The sequence below is a fragment of the Ursus arctos genome, unplaced genomic scaffold (genome assembly GCF_023065955.2).
Source record: "Ursus arctos isolate Adak ecotype North America unplaced genomic scaffold, UrsArc2.0 scaffold_9, whole genome shotgun sequence".
NCBI classification, from domain to species: domain Eukaryota; kingdom Metazoa; phylum Chordata; class Mammalia; order Carnivora; family Ursidae; genus Ursus; species Ursus arctos.
In genome coordinates, this window is record NW_026623111.1 from 58,755,693 (window position 1) to 58,777,623 (window position 21,931).

At 40.1% G+C, this 21,931-nt stretch overlaps 1 protein-coding gene across 14 annotated transcripts in view; it reads right to left on the reverse strand.

Annotated features, from left to right (window-relative positions):
* Positions 1 to 21,931, reverse strand: part of CCDC158 (coiled-coil domain containing 158) — an 86,379-nt gene that overhangs the window by 57,963 nt on the left and 6,485 nt on the right. For 7 of the 14 annotated variants that reach the window (XM_044388157.3, XM_026509921.4, XM_026509918.4 and 4 more), the window contains 7 exons: positions 15,629 to 15,771; positions 9,530 to 9,747; positions 4,948 to 5,057; positions 4,508 to 4,835; positions 3,860 to 3,936; positions 2,933 to 3,043; positions 1,493 to 1,607 (listed from right to left, as the gene is read on the reverse strand). In XM_044388157.3, coding sequence (XP_044244092.1) covers positions 1,493 to 1,607; positions 2,933 to 3,043; positions 3,860 to 3,936; positions 4,508 to 4,835; positions 4,948 to 5,057; positions 9,530 to 9,747; positions 15,629 to 15,698 — 1,029 coding nt within the window. In that variant the 5' untranslated portion in view covers positions 15,699 to 15,771. Of the gene's footprint in view, positions 1 to 1,492; positions 1,608 to 2,932; positions 3,044 to 3,859; positions 3,937 to 4,507; positions 4,836 to 4,947; positions 5,058 to 9,529; positions 9,748 to 15,628; positions 15,772 to 20,292; positions 20,362 to 21,004; positions 21,173 to 21,931 lie in introns of all 14 variants that reach the window. The other 7 variants (XM_026509925.4, XM_048212038.2, XM_057309817.1 and 4 more) reach the window with 6 other exon arrangements.

The following is a 21,931-nucleotide window of genomic DNA, read 5'->3' on the forward strand; positions in this document are numbered from 1 at the left end:
CAGAGAAAAGCCAGGATCGCCCCTGTGATGGGGTGAATGCTGCTCTGTGAAACTTGCTTCAGTCCTACGTGTGTAGCAGATCATAAGGTAAGCTATTTCTTACTGTGGGTAGCGATCAAAAATGTTTGAAAGCCACTGCGGTAGAGGATCCAAATCTCATAACTGAGATTATGTAGTTTCACGTTACTCTTTATTGTTTAGACTTTAGTAAAGCCATGCCTAAATTTTCCATTCTTATTTTAGCTGTGCCACAGGGAATTAAGGTCAAGGTTTTACGTTCTGTGCTTGAACTCGAGAACCGAGGGGGAACAGCTCCCTCCTGTGGCCAGCACAGGGGTGACGGGGTAACGAATTGAGGGACTGCCCAAAGGAGGGCAAATGTCTGGAAGAATTAGAGCTGCAGTATTCAACTGCTTCTTCCCATGTGAGGCTGTTCTCCTGGACTCTTACCCTGTAGAATTGGGCTATTTTTTAGAGGAAATCTGGCAACTTCCTTATATTCTATTTCTTCCCAATCAGCTAAGATGTGAGAAGTTGGCTAAAACAATGGTTAGAACGGGAGATTCTCTTATAGGTAGGATGACTAATTCATAGAGTTTGTCTTCCAAACTGAGTCAGTTTGGAGATGAAAGGTGCTATTCACAAAACAGGACACGGGCACAGCAGGTGAAAACAACTGTTGCAGGCAAACAGGCATGGATGGTGGGCCCCCCTTCTCACAGGGAATGAAGAACATGAGCCCCTCTCAGTGGTGGCTCTCTGCTTGTGTTTTAGGGTCTCTACTGCTTTACAAATGCTTGCGATTAATGAAAACACAAGCTCTGGATAAATGGTTGATAATGACAGTGAACAGCTCTTCTTTAGATACAGAGAGAATAAAAACAACAGAATATCAAATACGACTTTCTGGGTTTAAGAGGAATTGTGTGATGAAAGATGAAATTTTATCTTCCTAATTACTTTTTAATTTAGACTAATCTTATTAATTCAGTTTGCTAGCCACCCAGTGATTAATAACTGGGAGCTGAAGTAAAACCTAGGAGGTAGGCCCTTCAAGTACTGAGTGGTAGGGGGAGACTGCCTGGTTCCAAAATATTTGTTAGAGCTAAGCCTGTAAAAAAAGTAAGTGCTCTTATTTTTAACTTTTTTTTTTTTTTAGAAACTTACTTGAAGTATGCAAAACTTTTTTCCTACAAATGAATTAATTTGGGCAAACAATTTGAATTAAAATTATTTGTAATTTTTTTCAGGTGTGGTGTTCAGTAATTCATCTGTTGTGTATAACGCCCAGGGCTTATCACATCACGTGCCCTCTTTAAAAACTATTTATAATTTAACATACAGATATTTGGCATCCTCCTACTCCATCTTAAAAGCTGCTTTTAATTTGACATTACTTTGTTTCTTCATTTTCAAATAAATTATTAAAAAATTTGTAATTAAATCTGTGTATAATAGTGTGTGGAAGCAGAGCAGCAAAATCTAACCTCACCTTGTCTTCATACATCCTTTTGGCTTCTCTTAACTCAGAACGTAGCTGAGAAACGGTAGATTCCAGATCACTGAGTTGACGCATATACATTGAATTTTGGTTTCTTGCTTGTTCTCTAAGAAGAGTTTAAAAGGGTAATAAAAGCAAACAGCAAACTAAGAATAAGTGTGGTATCTCAGCATACTCCAGCATGTAGATACAGCCACCAGTTCTTTTGTATGGCATGACTAGGTCAAAAGTCTTTTATTTTCCAAAACTGCTTCTTAAAAGCTTCAGTTCAACCATGTTGTTAAGTGTTGAAACTAGATAGTGTATATTGGAGTTCATTTGTACTATTTTCTCTCTACTTTTGTATATGATTGAAAATGTCCCTATAAGAAGTTTCAATACATATAAGCTCAAATTATAAAATTATTTATATGTATACATATACTTTATTTATATATAAACACACATATATAATGTATTTTTTTTATCGATCCTATCAGTTGTAATATGAACAATATTTAAAACATCCAATTCCAACAGGCCTAAATACTTGCGATAATACTTCTTTTTTTTCCCTAGGGGAGAACATGGGATTGGGGGGGGGGGCGCTGCCCACAGGCCTCAGCTACACAGCACAGACTCACGTGCCTCACTCCTGTCCCCCCTGGCTAGCAAGGAGAGCCTTACAGGGAATATGTGTCCAACCCCCGGCATGCATATGGCACCGGCCTCCCGTCACACTGCTCTTGAGCACAATGTGTGCTCGGCGCCGCCTGGAAGGATCCAGGAAGACTGAGCCCAACATGCCCATGACCGGTTCTCTCAGAAAGGCAACGAGCTTGTGGGCTGACAGGATGTGCTACTCCTAGTGACTGGGGCCTTCAGAAAGGCAGTCACAACATACTCGGTGCACCAACGGGGGACGGAACCGTGGACAGAGGCGCCACAGTGACATCGTCTTAGGTCACTGGCAGAGAAACTGCACGGAAAGCAGTAGTTGTTGTGTAAAGTACTGTTGCGTAAAAGAGGAGAAAAGCCTGAAGAAAGAACTTCCAGTTGCTCTCCTGTTTCCCACTCTCGAAGGAAATACCTCCTGCTCCCCTTCCACCCATCACAACGGCTGTGGGCTTGGCTGGCCTCCTAGGGTGGGCCTGAGTCACGCTGGAGCCCTGTCCTGCTGCCAACCTTGTCACCCTACCCCACTCCCCACCCCCGCAAGCTGTACAGGTGGAGGGGCGCAAATATATTGTCACAGCAGTAATACTTCTTATATAGTCATATAATATTATCTTTAAGTAATCTTTTCCGTTCATTTAAATGTTAGAGAAGTTTTACTTTCTTGTGGAATTTTAAAGCAGATTTTAAAAGATTTTAGGACAGAACATTAATGAAAATAGTATCTCTAAAATGAAGATAAATGATACCAATTTCAGACCACGAGGGCACACATACTGAATGATTTCCAGTTGACTCTGGATGCTATTGGCTTGACTTCGAGCACTGCTAGCTTTCTCGGTAAGTCCCGTTATTTCGATTTCATGTTCACTTATTAACTGCTCAATCCTATAAAAAGAATGTGGTGTTTGTTATTTGATACATAAGATTTTGCTTGACTATGAGTTATTCCAAAAATTAATGATTTTCAATACTCTCAAATTTAGTATTGTGCTTTGACTTTGAATATGCTGCTCATTTTAGGTTTTGGAATTCAGATTTTAAAAAAAAATTTTACAATGGTAATAAGTTACAAATACTATATATTATATGACACACATAGGGAAGTTTCCTATAAGCCAAACATATTACAAATACAACAACAGGTTTTTAAATACGCACACTAAATCATAAAGACTTTATATCATAAAGCTTTACATTAAGCTCAGGTCAGGTTTTGCCAACAAATGATTGACAAAGACTCTCTCCTTTACCAAACTTTGGTCAGGCCCCTCTGAATCCTCTTGTAGGCCTTGACCTTGGCACCCATCAACCCCTCCCCCAGCTGCCCTGGCCTGCCCAGACTCAGTAAGAATCTCGCTAAGTCAGTTTAGTGAGAATCCCCCCACCTTGATGTCTCTACTGTCCCACTCACCTGCTCCTTGACTGTAAATCCCTACTTTCTGTAGGGATTGGTTGTACTGGGAGAGCTGAGTCTCATCCCTCTCCCCTAACACAGAACCCCTATTGCAAAAGCCTTGAATAAAGTCTTCCTGAACCTTTTAAACAAGAGTCAGAAAAATTTTCCCTTTCACATGAACTTGCCACAAACCAATGAAGAAAACTTTTGTTTCAGAACATTTTCGATTTTGGAATTGCTGATGAGGGACTGTAAACCTATGGTTTGGTTCACTCTGACTTTCTATACTTCAGTCAGAAACGCACCTATCTTGATGTTGTTGAAGAAGCAGCTCAATTTTATTCTGTGATTCGGACTTCAGTGCTTCAAGCTGATCCTCCACCTGGTCATGAAAAACAGATGCTGATTCAGGGACTGGTAAATCTGGTAAATCTACATCTTGGGAAAGCTGCGCTTGTCCAACTAAAGGACCACTTTATTGTTTTTAAAGATGTTATCTATTTATTCACTTGTCAGAAAGAGAGCCAGAGTGCACGCACAAGTGGCAGGGAGGGGCAGAGGGAGAAGCAGACTCCCCGCCCAGCAGGGAGCTGCATAGGAACCCTGGGATCCTGACCTGAGCCAAAGGCAGATGCTTAACCAACTAAGCCACCCAGGTGTCCCTCAAGGAACACTTTAGAAAGAAGCCAATAAAAGTAACACTGAAACCGAATACATTCTATCACTGTATTTTATCAGGTTGTTTACTTTGGTTGGTTATACTCTCATGAAGCCATATGGGTAAATCAAGCTAGTTCCCTTAATGTACTGAGACATCATTGTGGAAATAACTCTTATTTTAGAGAACAAAAATGAGAACTTGGCTTACTTTTAAGAACTTAAAAAATGATACATCTAATACTATTCTCTTAATGGATTTTAATGTAAAATCGAATAGTGTTCTCACCACTTACTGGAAATATCCTCCCTTTAAGATAAGAAATCTCTGTGTCTAATTCTCTTAGGATTTTACTAATAGCCGAGCCCATGTTGCGGAAGTGGAGAGTAGACACGCTGTCGTGTTCGTATATTTTCTTGCCTGAGGCTTCTTCAAAGTCAACTAGGATTGACCGGATTTCCTGAAGCACTCCCTCATGGCCAAGCATCATCTTTCTCAGCTGCTCTATTTGTGCGTTGCTGTCTTTCAGCATGTCCTCCTTAAGGCATTTGGCAGCTTCAAGTTCATGAACTGTATTTTGAAGCTGATTTCTTAAGTCCTCCTGGGACTGACTCTCCCTTCGTCTATGAAATAAATGAGAGGGAAGAAATAATATTGATAAAATTCATACTCACACAAGTAATTTTATAGTACAAAGAGTAAAACTTTAAAATAATTTAGGTAAGGATGCCCAACCTGATGTCAGCCATGGCATCTCTCTCCATTTGCATTTCTTGAAGTTTTGTTTGCAAATCGATGACTGACTGCCTTAAGTAAAACTTTTGTTTCTCATGCAATTCATTGCTCTGAAAAAAAAAAAAAAGAGCCATGCGAATCAGCCTTTACCAGAGGAACGTATTTCCTTAAATTATTAGGAAGTTCCTAATAATTTCCCCAAATCCATATATTATTAATTTTTATGTGTACTTCCTTCTCCTTTTACCATAATTCAGGGCCTAATTAATCATCTCTCACCTAGATTACTGAACTTCCTTAACTGGTCTCACTGTCTCAAGCTTGGCCCCTTACAAATCTGTTCTTTACTTAATAACCAAAACACTATTTCTAAAACAAATCAGACTTCTACCTCAAGATAGAGATAGAAATAAGTTTTATTTTTGAAAACAGGAAAATTGGTTACAATTCTGTATACAGAAAAGTCAATTCCCACTTTCAACCCACTTAAAAACTTGACAGCAGACAACCATCACCCAAAAGTCAAGATGTCCTACTACAAACAAATTCACTAAGATCTCTAAAATCAGGCACTGAGAGACCTCCCAGCATATCAGTTGAAACCACGTAATCATCCCAAAGCAAAGCCATCAAGTCCTGCCTATTGATAAAGAGCTTGCCATCAGCTTTTTTATTGTTCGTCCTTGAGTATGAACAAAAACCAACCAACCAACCAACCAACACCACTGGACACCTGAAGGAAGATTACAAAATAAAAAACTGAGACCAAGGTTAAACAAAGAAGCAAACACCAGAAAAAAGGATCCAAAGAAACAAAGTAATGCAGCAATAGAAGAACACTTCTGAAAACTTGTATTTGCAGAGAAATTTGAGAGACATCACAGCTGTAAAGTAAGAATGAAATACTATGCCAAAGAAGTGATCAAGTGAGAAGAGTTCTTGGAAATTAAAAATACGTTTGCACACTAAAAAACTGCAATAGAAATGTTAGAAGTCAAGAAATGTCCCCCCAAAGTAGGATAAGTAGGTAAACTTTTGAAAGAAAAGGTAAGAGATTTAGAGGTATAACCTGGGAGATAACATTTGACTAATAAGAGCCGCAGAAAGAACTGAGAAAACAGAGGAAATGAAACTATCAAAGAAAAAACAACTGAATTCCTCGAAGCTGAAAAGTACAAATCTGCAGACCAAAAGGATCACTGAATTCCTAGCACAATGAATGAAGAAGCTAAAATCCATACCTAAGCACATTATGGTGGAATTTCAGAGACAGAAGACTCCAAAGCTTTCAAAGACAAACCTCAATTAAGTAAAAGCATATCATCCACAAAGGAGCAAGTATCAGACAGACATCTACTTCTCAGTAGCAATATGAAACGCAAGGACACAATATTTTCAAAGGGCTGAGAGAAAATGATGTTCAACTTTACCCAGCTAAAGTCATTCTCAGAATGCAAAGATCCACAAAATGTATGCGCATATACCCTTTAAGTTTCTAAAGATGTGCTTTGACTAAATGGAGAAGTAGATCAAGAAAAAGGAAGACAGAAAACAGTGAATCCTGGAAATCATGGATCCAATCACGAAAGCAATAATAAGGAGAAAACAGCTATACACAGACCTAAGAAACTCACCTAGACTGGAAAATAGGACAGAAGACTCCTAAAGAGTCATGGATCAAAGGAGGATTTGAGAGAAAACCTACATGATGGTTCTTTAAAAAAAAAAAAAAAAAAAAAAAAGAGCATATGATAAAGGCACACAGCATTAGGAAAAAGAAAGGCAATTAATAACCATCGGAAAAGGGGCACCTGGGTGGCTCAGTCGGTTAAGCGTCTGCCTTCAGCTCAGGGATGGGGCCTGGGATGGAGTCCTGCATTAGGCTCCCTCCAACAGAGAAGCTCCCTCCTGCTTCTCCTTCTCCCTCTACCCTTCCCCAACCCTGCTCATGTTCTCTCTCTCTCATTCACTGTCTCTCAAATAAAAAATATCTTAAGAGAAAAAATAACCAGAAGAAAAAACACTACACAGGAAAGGAAGTGTAACAGGATACTAGCTGGTTCTGCAATTGACATTGCTTATACACTCAATATAAGGTTAAGGCCCTTTATCTTTTCCTCTTATAGTCCAGGTGAATGACTATAGTACAATATGAACTCTGAATGGCAACAGTGGAAATGGAAACAGATCTGAGAAATATAAATGCGGTACACTGGATGGACATGGTGATAAAGTGACGGCAGGGAAGAGGTATTGAGAATAAATGAGGTTTGGGGGACCTGGGTGGCTCAGTCAGGTTAGCATCTGACTCTTGATTTTGGCTCAGGTCATGATGTCAGGATTGTGAGGTCGAGCCCCATGTTGGGCTGTGGGGCATGGAGCCTGCTTAAGATTCTCTCCCTCTCCCTCTCTCTAAAAAGAAAGAAAAGACAAGGAAAGAAAAGAAAGAAGAAAGAAAGACTAAATGAGGTTTTTGCCTTGTACAGCTATGTAAAGGTGGCACCCCATATAGTTAGAAGGAACACTGGGAGAAGAGTAGGTTTGGGGGAAAGCTCATGTAACCAGCTGGAAATGCTGAGTTTATAGAGCCTCAGAAACGTTTCAAGTAGAAATGTCAAATAGGTACGTGGATATACTAACCGGTGCAGAGCTAAGGTCTGTACTAGAAATTTAAGTTGAGCATTCATTGGCATATAAATGGCAATAGAAGCCATGGAAATCACTATGACTGTTTTCAGACGGCTTTGCTGGAAAAAGAAACTGAAAACAAATAAGCTCAAGGAAAATCAGGAAAGTGTATTTCCATGAGACCTAGGAGAAAAGAGTGCTTCAGGAGGAAGAGGATAATCAATCACCTGTGTTTGCTGGAAAATCAAGTAAGAAAAGGAATGTAGGGGCGCCTGGGTGGCATAGCAGTTAAGTGTCTGCCTTCAGCTCAGGGCGTGATCCCGGCGTTATGGGATCGAGCCCCACATCAGGCTCCTCCGCTATGAGCCTGCTTCTTCCTCTCCCACTCCCCCCGCTTGTGTTCCCTCTCTCGCTGGCTGTCTCTATCTCTGTCGAATAAATAAATAAAATCTTTAAAAAAAGAGAAAAAGAAAAGGAATGTAAGCAGCAATTGGATTCAGCATCGCGGCTTACTCCTCCTGCAGCACAGATCTCCCTGTCACTATCATTTTCTATTTAAATATCTCAGCCACAGACTATAAATGTGTACATAGAAAGGGCCACGTCTTTTCCATCTTTATATATCCAGCACCTAGCACATCTGTTACATAGGCAGTTCATGCTAAATATTACAAATATCCAAACAGCCCTGTTATTTATTGAGAGATTTAACCCATATTTACTGGGAGCCAATCAAGTGTCAGATACTCTGCCAGAGGATGGACAGGGAAAATGAGTGAAGACACTGTTTCTTTCCCTCCCTGGTATGTCTGTGCTCCATCCATCCATCCACTCACCCAGCCCACCTACCCTCTTTATTAGTGAACTTATCGTAAGGTATTATCACTATTTGTTTATATACCAGATCCTCTTCAAGCCTGTGAACCCCTTATGAGTCCTACCATATTTATCTCTGTATCCCTGCGCATAATACAATAGTACATGATTTTCAGCACTTAATACAGTTGTAGTTTTTTCCCTAAATGTGCTTACACAGTCTGAATGAGGTAGAACAATTTGTTAATGAATACTGTAATATGAGGGGCGCCTGGGTGGCACAGCGGTTAAGCGTCTGCCTTCAGCTCAGGGCGTGATCCCAGTGTTATGGGATCGAGCCCCACATCAGGCTCCTCCGCTATGAGCCTGCTTCTTCCTCTCCCACTCCCCCTGCTTGTGTTCCCTCTCTCGCTGGCTGTCTCTATCTCTGTCAAATAAATAAATAAAATCTTTAAAAAAAAAATGTTTAGCAAATATAAAAAAAATTCAGCAAATAACTTCTATATACTATTTAGCTATCATGTATACACACACACCTAAAAACCTATCCCTACAACTGCTTTGTACAGAAAAAGAAGGTATCGGGGCACCTGGGTGGCTCAGCTAAGCATCTGCCTTCAGCATGGGTCATGGTCTAGGGGTCCTGGGGCTGACTCCCATGTTGGGCTCCCTGCTCAGCGAGGAGTCTGCTTCTCCCTCTGCCCCTCCCCCCATGTGTGCGTGCACTCTCTCTCCCTCTCTTTCTCGCTTTCTCTCTCAAATAAAGAAATAATCTTTAAAAAAATTAAAATAAAAAGAAAAGAAAAACAAGGTGTCAAGATAGCAGGACAGCAGGCCCAAAACAATTATAATTACAGATAAACATCATTAATTACAACATTTTGAGCTATTCAAGTTTAATTAAAATTAGCCATGAAACCAAGACATTCTGACTATTAACAAAAGAAAAATAGGTATATAAACTTCATGTGCCCAATTTTTAATACTGAAATAGAAGGCATAAGCCAAATTTACAAGTTTAGCCAATAAATCCATCATTAAGTGTTTCTTTTAGTAAGTTTAGGTTCTGTTCCAAGGCAATGTGCTCACTGTCATCCCCAAATGGCATAAAGTACTAGAAGAAAAGAATGCAACTCACTTCATTTAGTCTTCTCTGCAGATCTTTGACTTGATGTGAATATTCTTCCAAAACACGTTCAATGTGTTCCTTTCCAGGGTATGGGATGACTTTTCTAGGAGAATCAAGTTCCACTTCATATTTGGGGAAAAAAGGAATTTGTGTCAATGTCCCAGCTGAAGATGCGTTTTCAATTATTGTACCACGAATAGATGACACAAAAAATGGACTTGAAGAACCTAAATATTAAAGAATTAATCAATCAACTTATTAATAAAATAATATTGTGGTAATAATTATCCTAGGTGATTTCCTTATTGACCCCTGAAGATGTCAAGGTCTCAGGGGGAAAACAGACAAGTGAAAGATTGGTAAGAGCTCTGAGAGACGAGAACACTAGGTAAAAAGGAGATTAGGGAGGAGGAGGGAGTTTTTCTTGATAGTGATCAAGTGATGCCTGAGCTGAATGAGCCCTGAAGTATATTAAAGAGAAGAGGAAGGGCACTGCAGGCAGTGGGAGCACCAGAATTATCAGTGAGGAGGCTTGAGACAGCTCAGCATATTCCGGGAGACAGGAAAGCAGCAGCCAGATACGAGAATGAAGGTATAGGCCAGATCACGAAGGACCTTGTGGTCATGTCAAGGAGCTTGAATTTCATCTTGAAAGCTTCGGGAAGTCATTAATGGATTTGAGAGTAAGAGAGTAGTTAACTAAGGCTGTCTGGCTTCAGTATGGAGAATGCACTGAATGGGGATAAAACTGAAGTAGAGAATGGAGTCGGAGGCGGCTTTCAACAGTGCAGGCAAGAAACGGCAAGCGTCTACCTGAAGCAGAGACAGTTTTGACCACAAGGGTGTGGATTTGAGAAATACATGTGGTAAGTAAAAGACAGGGAGGTATCAAAGATCTCTCTTGGGTTGAGCTTCAACATCCAAATAACGCTGCTTGATTTGTGAGTTCAGGAGTTTCGGGTTGCTTCAAAGATAAGGATTTGGGAATCATCAGCATTTGAATTCTAGTGAATCCCTGAAGTCAATGGGATCATCCAAAGGCAGTGTATAAAGTGAAAAAAGAGGATCAAGAAGAGTACTTTGAGGAAATACCAATATTTAAAGGGAAGACAAGGAAGTAAAAGGAAGATTCACAGGAAGATTCACAGAAGAACCACAAAGATATTAGAGAATTACACTCAAGAAACACCACTGGTTTGGACTGAGTGACAGAGACTGTGTGAGATGAAAAGAGGCCTTCCCCATAAGCAGACTGAGAAACCCCTCAGCTGAAAACATATGCTATCTTTCATATAAAGGAAGGAGGCCTCATGGGGCCTGTGGGTGGCTGTCAGTTAAGTGTCTGTCTTCAGCTCAGGTCAAGATCCCAGAATCCTGGGATCTGGATCGAGCCCCACATCTGGCTCCCTGCTCAATGGGGAGCCTGCTTCTCCCTATCTTTCTCCTTCTGCCCTCCCCCCCACCCCGCCCCCGCTCATACTTGGGCACTCTCTCTCTCTGTCTCTTTCAATTAAATAGATAGAATCTTAAAAAAAAAAAAAATAAGGAGGAGAAAAAGGAGGTCTCAAAGTTAGACCCAAGAGCCCAGAGAATGGCACCAAGAACCATGGGGATTATTCCCAGGCCTGAGTCCTAATCAGGGAATGGTCAACCTGTGCTCAGCTAGATTTCGGAATCGTGATGGACCATGTGTCTCCTGTTCTCCCCGTTTGGAATGGTAGTTTTGATAGATGTGGGCCTGCCACTGTAAGTTGGTGGTCACAGTTCTTCCGATGAAGAGGAACTCGCTCAGGGAGCTGTACTTAAGGACTTAAAACTGAGGCGCTTCATCCGCACCTGAATCTAATTTCAATCAAGAGATTCTGGACTTTGAATGGATGCACGCTGTAATGGGATGAGACTGTTAGGGGCCTTCTTGGGAGAGACTGAATGTACTCTGCATGTGAGAGAAATGTAAATAATTTGCGACCAGAGGGCAAACCATGGTGCTTTGAAAATATGTCCATAAATTCTTTGATAGTCCTCCCTTTAATAGGCAGAGGTTAATTTCCCTCCTCTTTGTAAGAAAGGAGAAATAAAAGTGTATGTGTTATGCATGTGCACATGTATGTCGGGGGGAGGGGTGGCAATTGCTTACTTTTGCAAAAAGAAACACTGGAAGAATAAAACAGAAACTCATGAGAATGGTTATCTATAGGGGTACAGGGATGGACAGAAATAGAGTGGAAGGGAGCGGGATGGCAGCAAAACTCTACTGACTATGCCTTTTCATGAAGTTTTTACTTTCGAGCCATGTACGTGTTCTCCATATTCAAAAAATAAGATGAAGTTGGATACTAACAGAAATAAGCCTACATGTATAGTAAGCTTGTAACATAATGTCACAGAGAAAACAGTTCCTTCAAGTAACTCTAGAACATAGTATTCTGCCTGTGTGGTCTTCCTGAGCCTCACCTACCAGGAAGTTGTTCACGGTGGTAGCACAGTTAGAGCTCTGAGACTCTTTTGTATGGACTGTGGAAGAGCGAAAACGAATAAATATGCTGAAGGTTTTAGAAACGAGAATTTGACTGTAGGGGAGATGCAGATATGGAGTGGGGGAAGATGAGGAAGAACTCCCTGGTACTGGATTTGAATCTGAGTTATCCATGTGAATCTATGGTAAAAAACTTATCCACTGAATGCTCCCAGACAAAAATGATACTTCAGTAGCGATATGCACGTGAGATTTTGGATTCTATATATTATTCCTTACTGAAAAGAAGCAGGGTTCCTTAGAGAAATGGCTCATTCCAGGCCTGGGGGAACAGGCCAAATACAATGTAAGCCTGGAATATTTTGATGTGCCAGAAAGCAATGAAGTGGGTCATGTTTTAAAAAGACAGGAACCAGCTAAAAAAGACAGGCCAAACATGATACAATTGAGCATCAAAAACAACAGTGGTAGCAATGCACTATAGCAGTTTGAACTAAAGAACAATCTATGTATGGATCTATAGCGATAATAATGAAAGCTTTTCTTTCCTGAGAAATGTCAGCTAATAACTATGGTAAAATTAGAAAATCAACAATATAATCATTGTTTGAACAAGGATCTCCAATTGATACTAAGACTATTGGATAAAAAACTATTTAGTACTAGGATATTCATAAACTCTTGCCAAATGAGTTTAACCTGAATCTAAACATGAGAAACATCAGAAAAATCTAGAATGTCGGATATTCTATAATACAACTACTCTGGACTTTGCCTGCGCCATGAGAAACTACAACAAAGGAGCAAGGATGAAGAGAACCACCACTAAATATAATTAATGGTCTCTGACAATGTTTAAAAAAAAAAAAAAACTAAGGAAGGTTTTTTATGGGGAATTTTTATGGGGACAACTGGGTAAATTTTAATATGAATACAAATAAGATGACATCGCATTGATAGTGATTTTCTTAGAGACAATAATGTGATGTAGGAAATCATCCTCATCTCAGGAGACAGCATGTTCATATTTTGAGGCAAGAATCATGATGCCTTCAACTTCAGATAAATGAAATATAAATTGTAGGTATAGAGATAAAGCAAATATGATAAAAATGTTGACATCTGCTGCATCAGTCTAAGGTATCCAATGTACTATTCTTTTAATAGCTTAAAAAAAATTTCAAAACAAAATGTTGAGGGGTAAGAGGTCACTGACCTCAGTGAGAAAGGGAAAATTTAGTCACATTGGCCAGAGTGCTTCATTGGAGTACTGGGTTCAAAAGCCAGAAGGCAGTAGTTCACAGAATGAATGGATGGACATTAGATGCCCTTAGGAAATTAGGAAATGATGTTATCTAAGAGTGAGAAAGAAGTGGTAAGGTATGGGACCTAAGAAAGGCATAATTTTGAATGAAGTAGTGTGGGAAATGGGAGAGAGAACTGCCTAAGATCATGAGGGAGTCTCTCTTTTTTTTTTTTTTTTTAAAGATTTTATTTATTTATTTGACAGAGAGAGAGACAGCCAGCGAGAGAGGGAACACAAGCAGGGGAGTGGGAGAGGAAGAAGCAGGTTCCCAGCAGAGCAGGGAGCCCTATGTGGAGCTCAATCCCAGGACCCCGGGAACACGTCCTGCCATCTGCCGAAGGCAGACGCTTAATGACTGAGCCACCCAGGTGCCCCCAGAAGGGAGTCTCTTCTAGCGGTATCAAGGATACAGATGAGATGGGAGACTATGACTGTGAAGTAGCAAACTGATGGAAAATCCACAATTTGTGTATTTTCTCTAGCAGAATCTTCCAGAAGCCCAGTACAAAAACAGAGAAGGCAGTCAGACTGATAAAGATGGAGGTTTTCCTTTAAGAGTGCAACAGAAGAATAAGAGAAAAAGGAAGTTGAAGAGATTGGCAAGTGGTTGGCTGAAAAAATGAATGATACAAAAAAGAAAGTGAGGGTAAGAAGAGGTTTTAATTTAGGAGAAAATAGCAGATCTAGAACAGTTGTTCTCAACCCTTATTGGAAATCAGTATCACCTGGGGAACCTTAAAAAAAAAAAATCCAGTGGTACCTAAGCCCCCATCCAGACCTACTGAATCAGAATCTCTAGGTGTGGACCTAAGCCATATAAATGTTTAAAATCTCAAAAAGTGATTCTGACATGGAGCCACGGTTGAGAATCACTCCTCTCACGAGGCACAAGAATGGGTGCTCTAGGAATAAGGGAGTGAGAGGACTGGAAGACAAGGTTTGGATTTCAGAAGTCTAATAGTTCTTGGTAATAAGATCCAAGTAAGAGAAGTGGGCGGATAGAGTCAAGGTCAAGATGAGAAGAACTAAACAGGCCAAGAAACTCTAAGATGGGTCATGCGTGAGGGCAGTGATATCCTGGGATGATGATGCGCCTGAGGAGGGAGACACAACCCAGAGCTAAGCGCTGGTGCCCCGCCGATGAGTACAATGAGTACGAGGGACAGAGTGCGTGGGGAGGTGGGTGAGTGGAGTGGGCAGGGGAGACGGATACAGGGTGGAGGGGACAAAGGCCTCTCAGGCTGGCGTAAGCATCCTAAAAAGCCTAAATTTTCTCAAAGTAAGTGTGCTGAAATAAAGGTGCTTAAGCAGACCAGTGAAACAGACCTGTAATTGAGAATAAACTTTGGGTGCATTCTTTTAGATGACAGAGACAGGCAAGGAAAGCAGTCAGGGACCCTGCAGGCCACTCGCCTGACTGCCAGAAAGTCCACTCTCTAGCTCTCCCCTATTCTGCAGTGTGTTGCAGACAACTGCTTTTCCCAGGCTCCCTTCCCACCTCATCTCCTGGGAGGTGACCATGGGAGGTGCTGGGAAGACCCAGAGGAGGGGAGAAGCTGCAGCACCACTTCCTCTCACCCGCCTCAGGGGGCTTCTGGCAGTGAGTGGTGGTTTCCGCTCCCTCCAGGCAGCCCTCTTGGAGGTGTGAGCTCTTGCTTTCCTGCCTCCCCCCCAACACTTCCTCTTCTCATTGTCCTTCTAGCCCAAGGCTGGTAGCAGCTTCCAGCAGCTGCGCCTCCTTGGGTTGCTTCTTGCCTCATGAGGCTTCTCCGCTCTTCCACACCTGCTCGTTGCCAATTCCCTGTACTGTCCCGCCGATTTATCCCACCTGTAACCGTTTCTTGCCAGCCATCCTTGAGATTGAGATCGCTTCAGGCAGAGGGGAGGGGGCCCAAACTAGGTCAGTAGAGATGGAGAAGGAAGAATGGACTCAAGAGCCACTGCCTACACCAGAAGGAGTATGCCTGACTGGATGGGGGTGGGGAGGGGAAAAGGAGTTAAAATGACACAGAAATCTGGCTTCGAGCAGACCTGGGAAGACAGGGCATTAGGGAAACATGGAGCACGTTGTAGTACCTCAACATGGAAACAAATTTCAAACCAAAAAAGTAATGTAAACATTTGCTTAAAAATAGATATGCTATTTTTAAAAGTCTAAACAGTTTCTTCCTCAAAAAGGAGAATTTTAAACAGTAAACATTATGACCTCTGTCTGTACCCTGCAGTTAAAACCAAAACATACTAAAAAACAGCAAGCAGCCTGAATGAATATTATGAGGGCTGCTTAATTCCAATTTTCCCATTTTGTTTGATAAAGAATACACACCTCCATTGGATGTGACACCACTACTTGATAAAAGATCTTCATTATTAGATTCACCAACTTTTTGTTCCATATTAAATATTGCTACCTCTTCTCAGAGATCTTGATATAGGAGTGCTTTCCTGTTTGGTTCTTTAGTTCTTTATCTATAAAAGAGAGGGATTCAATCTTTATTAATAAGTTTTTGTGTGAAAAAAATTCATAAAAGAGGAACTGACTTTGTTCATATCGTGGATTTAGTAATAACTCTTCACCAGGAAAATATTTATACAGAAATATTTTATCATATAAAGTTAATGAGTGAATAGAATCTTATTGTAAAAATGTTGCTTTTAATGTCTAAGTAGCTTATTAAAGACAACCTGAAAATCAAAAACGAATAATTACAATGATGATTAACACTCTGCTTCAGGGCGGAGTTTTTTCTTAGTCTCCCTCCTAAGGTTACACTGTCAAATAACGATAGAAAATATCTTAGTAAAAAGTCACAAATTAGTTTAAAAAAATCACAAATTAGCAAACTGGAAATCATTAATAAAAGTCAAAAAACGTCTTAAATATCAAACAGTGCTCATAATCTTAGATTAGGCCAAGAGGACTTCTGGGTTTGGAGAACAATGGTGGTGGGCTGATTCCAAATCTCCCCCCGTCCTCTGAAAACAGCTACAAAATCAACAAGGAGAACAACGGAATAAAAGCACATGGGCTCTATGCCTTCGGCATCCCTAGATGACAGAGGATACTACAACCCTCAATTATCTGTTAACAGAGGGAAAATGTTTTCCAAAACTGCTCCCACCGTCTACCTCCCAGCCATGTAGACATGTAGGTATGGAGAATGGGAGAGGAGAGGCTGGAAAACTGGAAAGGAGCAGAGGGGAGCAGAGGGCTGGAAGAAGCACAGACATATGCACCCCAGAAAGTGAGTAGGAAAAGCCAAGATGTCAGGCTCAGGTTGCAGCTAAGTAGTCCACAGCCCTGGCCACCTGGTAATGGCCTGAAAGTGAGGGGGACCAGAAGTAGCAGCCTCAGAGAAGCAGTGTTTTTGAAGTGATCTCCCCAGCAGACATGGCCACAAAGGGGAAGGAGGGAATAGGGACAATTCAGGCATCAGCAGAAACAAAAAGAAGCAAGATATGCCAACCTTCTTTCTACCCCTCCCACTCCTCCACCACCTCGATGACAGAAACTGCCAGGAAGAGGGCACTCTCAAACTAAGACTCCTGTCCACAAAATGAATAGGAATAGATAAAAGCAAACCACATCCATACAAAACTATTATAAAATATCAGAAAATGTGAGTAAAATCTTTTCTGCTAATAAAAAGTATCCCCTTCCCACTGCACTGACAAACATGAAGCCGAAGAAAACTGTAACACGATACTGCAAACCGAGCTAGATCTTCTCAAACAAGCATTGAGCACATGAAAAATCATCCTTGAATCAGTAATGTAAAACCAAGAAACACGTAGAACAACCAAGCAAACAAACAGAAAGGAATGAAATGAGAGTTGGCTGAGGTCAGGAAAGAGAAGACAATATTCTATCAGAAAGGAAGCCCAAATTACAGAGGATGCAAGGGAAGACAGACTGTAATGAGAATTTAATAAAGGCCCTGAAGAAAATCAGGAGAACGGAAGATGAAAACTGAGGAAAACAAGTGAAAAGGCTGAGAGAGGAAGTGAATGAGATGGGAGACGGGCGAAGGAGACTGGCCATCATTGGTGTCCCTGAAGAAAAAAAAAAAATCAAAACAGTGAAACGGAACTATTATTTAAAACTGTAACCCTGGGGCACCTGGGTGGCTCTGTCAGTTAAGTGTCTGCCTTCGGCTCAGGTCATGATCCCGCAGTCCTGGGATCAAGCCCCATGGTGGGCTCCCTGCTCAGCGGGGAGTCTGCTTCTCCCTCTCTATCTGCCTCTCTCCTCTGCTCATGCTCTCCCTCTTGCTCTCTCAAATAAATAAGATCTTTGAAAAAACAAAACAAACAAACAAACAAAACACCATAACCCAAGAAAGTTTCTTAGAAATAGAGGAAGCCCTGAATCTACCACACATTTTTCACACTAGGGAATAATGACCAAGAATGATCAGCTCTGAAACGTATCCTAATAAAATTATATTAAGAATTTAAAGATGAAAAAATCCTTAGGGCCTTCAAGCAAAAAGGATGAAAAAATTTACAAAGGCAAGAGGATAAGGTTGGCATATTATTCAAAAATACGATACAAAGCAAGGCAATAATAGAGCAGTATTTTAAAGAAACACAAGAAAGGAAGAATGAACCAAGGACAGACACTATATCCAGCCAAGATTTTCAAAAGAGTCAAAGCCATAGAAAAATAGTTTTGAATGTGCCAGAACACTGTATACATGTGCCCCTTCTGAGGAATCTGAAAGCGGAGGTCAGGCTTCATCCAACCAGAAGATGACTGGTAAAAATGGCAAACTGTGAACAACTTGTGAAAATCTTTTTTTTTTTTTGTAGCCTTTAAATTTTCCAAAATAATACCTGGAAAAAAAGATAAAGATGAACAAAAAAAAAAAAAAAAAGGGATGCCTGTGTGGCTCAGTCGGTTAAGTGTCTGCCTTTTGGACCAGGTCATGATTCCAGGGCCCTGGGATCAAGTCCCGCATTGGCTCCTTGCTCAGCGGGGAGCCTGCTTCTCCCTCTGCCTGCCACTCCCCCTGCTTTGTGCACTCTCTCTCTCTCTGACAAATAAATAAATAAAATCTTTAAAAAAAAATGACTGGGGAAAGTGTGCAAAAGGTCTGATGGTGAATGTTACCTCTTCAGTTGTAAAGTTGATACTAAAACATGGGTAGAGCGATGGCATTGAAGAATAATATATAAATATTACATGTGTGAAAAAGGAGAATAAATGTAACTCGAAATGGGAAGATAAGCGACAAAAAAGGGGACAAGTAGAGGACCACTGGTTGTCAAAAAATATCTTTTAAAACTGACAGAAAGCAAAGAGTTAAATAAGAGGAAAAAGGGTCAGTCTATAGGTATACTATAAAAAGCCTTAATGTGAAGGTAACCACTAGAATAAAAATACAAACCTTCTTAAGTGACAAAAAAAAATTTTTTTTAGAGAAAGAGAGATATCATGGAGGAGGCACACAGTGGGAGAGAGAGATAGAGAGAGACAATCTTCAGCAGGCTCCACGTGAAGCCCAACACAGAGCTTGATCTCATAACCCTAAGTGCCACTGACGTGCCCTAACAAAAAAATGTTTTTAAAGAAAAAGAAGAAACATCAAAAAAACACAGTAAATATAATATATAATAATTTTATCACCAGAAGACAATGTAAGAATAATGGGACAGAATTTAGACCAAACATAAAGTCATATCAATAAACATGACAGAACTTGACTTGCTTATTCAAAGAAAAGGATTTTCAAATTGGGTCTTAAAAATGTCAACTCTGTCTCTATACAAGAGGGCACTTAAAGGCACTGATTCAAAAAGACTGCAGATAAAGTGGTGGACAAAGATTTGCCAGGAGAATGAAAACAGTGAGAACGCACCAGTTAAAATCCTGGTACCAGACCAGGTAGTCTTCAAGGCAGAGTATTAAACAAGACAAAGAGCGCTTAAAGTGAAAAGCCGCCATCTGCAATAAAGGTACAACTGACTCCATGTACCATTCAACACAGCACCCACCTTAGATAAAACATACATTATAGGAGATGCAATAAGGACTAAAAACACAGCAAGGATGAGACTTTAACAGGCCGCTCAGTATGAGATAGGTCACACTGACAAAAAGTAAGTAAGGATATAAAAGACTTAGACGAAATCATCACTAAGGTAGACTTTTCAATATACATCAAACACTACACTTAGAGAATATACCTTCCTCTCAAGCACACAGGGAAGGAACACTGACAAAAACCAACCACATTCTAGGGCACAAATAAAAGATCTGCAGGTTCCACAGGCACCGGGGTGGCTCATTTGGTTGAGCATGGTACTCGGTGTCGGCTCAGGTCATGATCTCAGGGTGGTGAGATCGAGCCCCGCATCGGGCTCTGCACTTGGCGCAGTCTGCTTGGGATTCTCTCTCTCCCTCTCCCTCTGCTTCTGCCCCCACAACCCGTGTGCACGCTCTCTCCCTCTCTCTCAAATACATAAATAAATCTTAAAAAAAAAAAAGTCAGCAGTTTCAAAAAGTAAAAATGTTACAAACATTTTCTGGTCATAATGTCATAAAACTAGAAATGAAAAGTGAAACCCCAAAGCAAAAAGGCCTTTCTACCTAGAAATCCAAAGCTTCCTATTAAATAACTGTGGTGTGATAAAGGGAATATAAAGGGAGATTAAAGAATTTCAAAAAAATAGTGACAATGAGCACACTACATGAGCATCTGAGAGACAGAAAAGCAGTGAAAAAAAGAAAATTCCTGGCTTTAAACACCTATTTCAATAAAAATGAGAGAATGACGATAAGTGAACTAAATTTCTAACACAAAAAGAAAAAAAGTAAAACAAAAGAAAACACATGGTAGGAAATAATAAAGATACAAACAAATTAATGAGGTAGAAAACAGAAAAACAATAAAAGTAATGAATCAGAATCCTGATTCTCTTTAAAAAAACACGGAGATACAGGCAAGGACCATTAAGGTGATGAAAAGAAGGTCACATAGGACATACCGCTTATCATTTATGCAGTAATTCATGATCGTAAGCAGAGTGGTAAACATTTTTTTTAAATCCTGTGAACTAAAGAGAATTTTTATTAAACAGAATTCCTTTTTATTTCACTCACAGTTTCTCCCTTTTGATTACTGAGATGCCATTTGTCAAAACTACAGTTAGATAAATTCTACCTTAATGTATTTCATACTATCATTTTTAAGAAATAAGTAGTAGGTAGGGCGACATTCCATAAAGAATTAGAACAAATGGAATGTTAGTCAAGATTGCTAGGCAATTCAAATGTTCTAAATAGAAGAGAGTGCTGTGGTGTGTGTGTGGGGGGGGGGAAGCTCTCATTTAAACAAGTTTTATCACGAATGTTTGCTGTATAATATAACTTGCACACTAAAATCGTGCATTTGGGGATTCTTCAAGATGATGAAAAACACTTACAAAATTCAAATTACTGAGTAATGTTAATATTATAAAATACAGATAGATCAAAAACATGACGGAATGAGCAGGACAAGGAGAATCACAGCCCAGTGTTGGGAAGTTACACACTGATCCATCTGCTAGATACCAAAGTTTCTGGTATCAAGCAGGAAACAGAACCTATGAGTAAGGTAAGCAGAACTGAAACTAAAAGTTAGAGAAGAAATAAGAGAAGAAAGGAGAAGGTGTGACTTTAGAATAACCTGATATAAAAAACCAAGTAGAGGGTCACCTGGGTGGCTCAGTCAGTTAAGCATCTGACTCTTGGTTTCGGTTCAGGTCACGATCTCATGGGTCGTGGGATCAGTGAGCTCTGCACTCAGTGGGGAGACTGCTCGAAGATTCTCTCCCTCTGTCCCTTCCCCCACTCACTCTCGCTCTCTAAAATGAATACATAAATCTAGAAAAAAAAAACCCGTTTATTTTGGATGAGGAATGTAATAAACTCATTAATTCAGTATCCCATAATAGGTAGTAGGCCATTGAAGAATGGCAGCCTTTCAGAGGGAAACTTTTTCTTAGTTTAAAAAAAGAAAAGAAAATTAATAGTTTAAAGAAGACAGCCTAGGAATACTTACTTAAACAAGAAGTTTTAAACATTTATTTTTAAAGATGTTTAGTACTTCTGTTTGCCAATGCTGCTGGTTAATGAAATCTGTTTTTAAAAAGTATTTGTAATTCACATTTTTACAATTTTAGACCGGATATATCCTCAGTTTGGCCAAATCACTCAGTGTTTCTCTGCTTTCATGACACTAAGAATTGAAACATTATTCCTATTTTTGAGCATAAAGCTTACTAAATTACTAAGGATTTCTGGCAAAAGAAAGTTTTTTTTTGTCACAATTAGACATTAAATTGTTAAAATGCTGCATTTTGTTGATTTGTGGATCATAATATGGACTTCCATGCGTGGTTAAATCTCTGAGTAAAGTACAAAGCTGAGGTCTTGGCCTCTTCAGGTATGCCCAACACTTACTATGAATGATTCTGCTGGATTTAAAATTATGACTAGAATCACACTGAAAAGGGCCTTGAATTTCTGGCAAGTAACAGGTAGAGATTCTACTCTGGTTATTTGATTGGAGTGTTGCAGAAAAGGCTTTAGAAACCGCGGACCACAAAAAGACTTTTGTGGAAGATTCCTAGATCCCTCAAT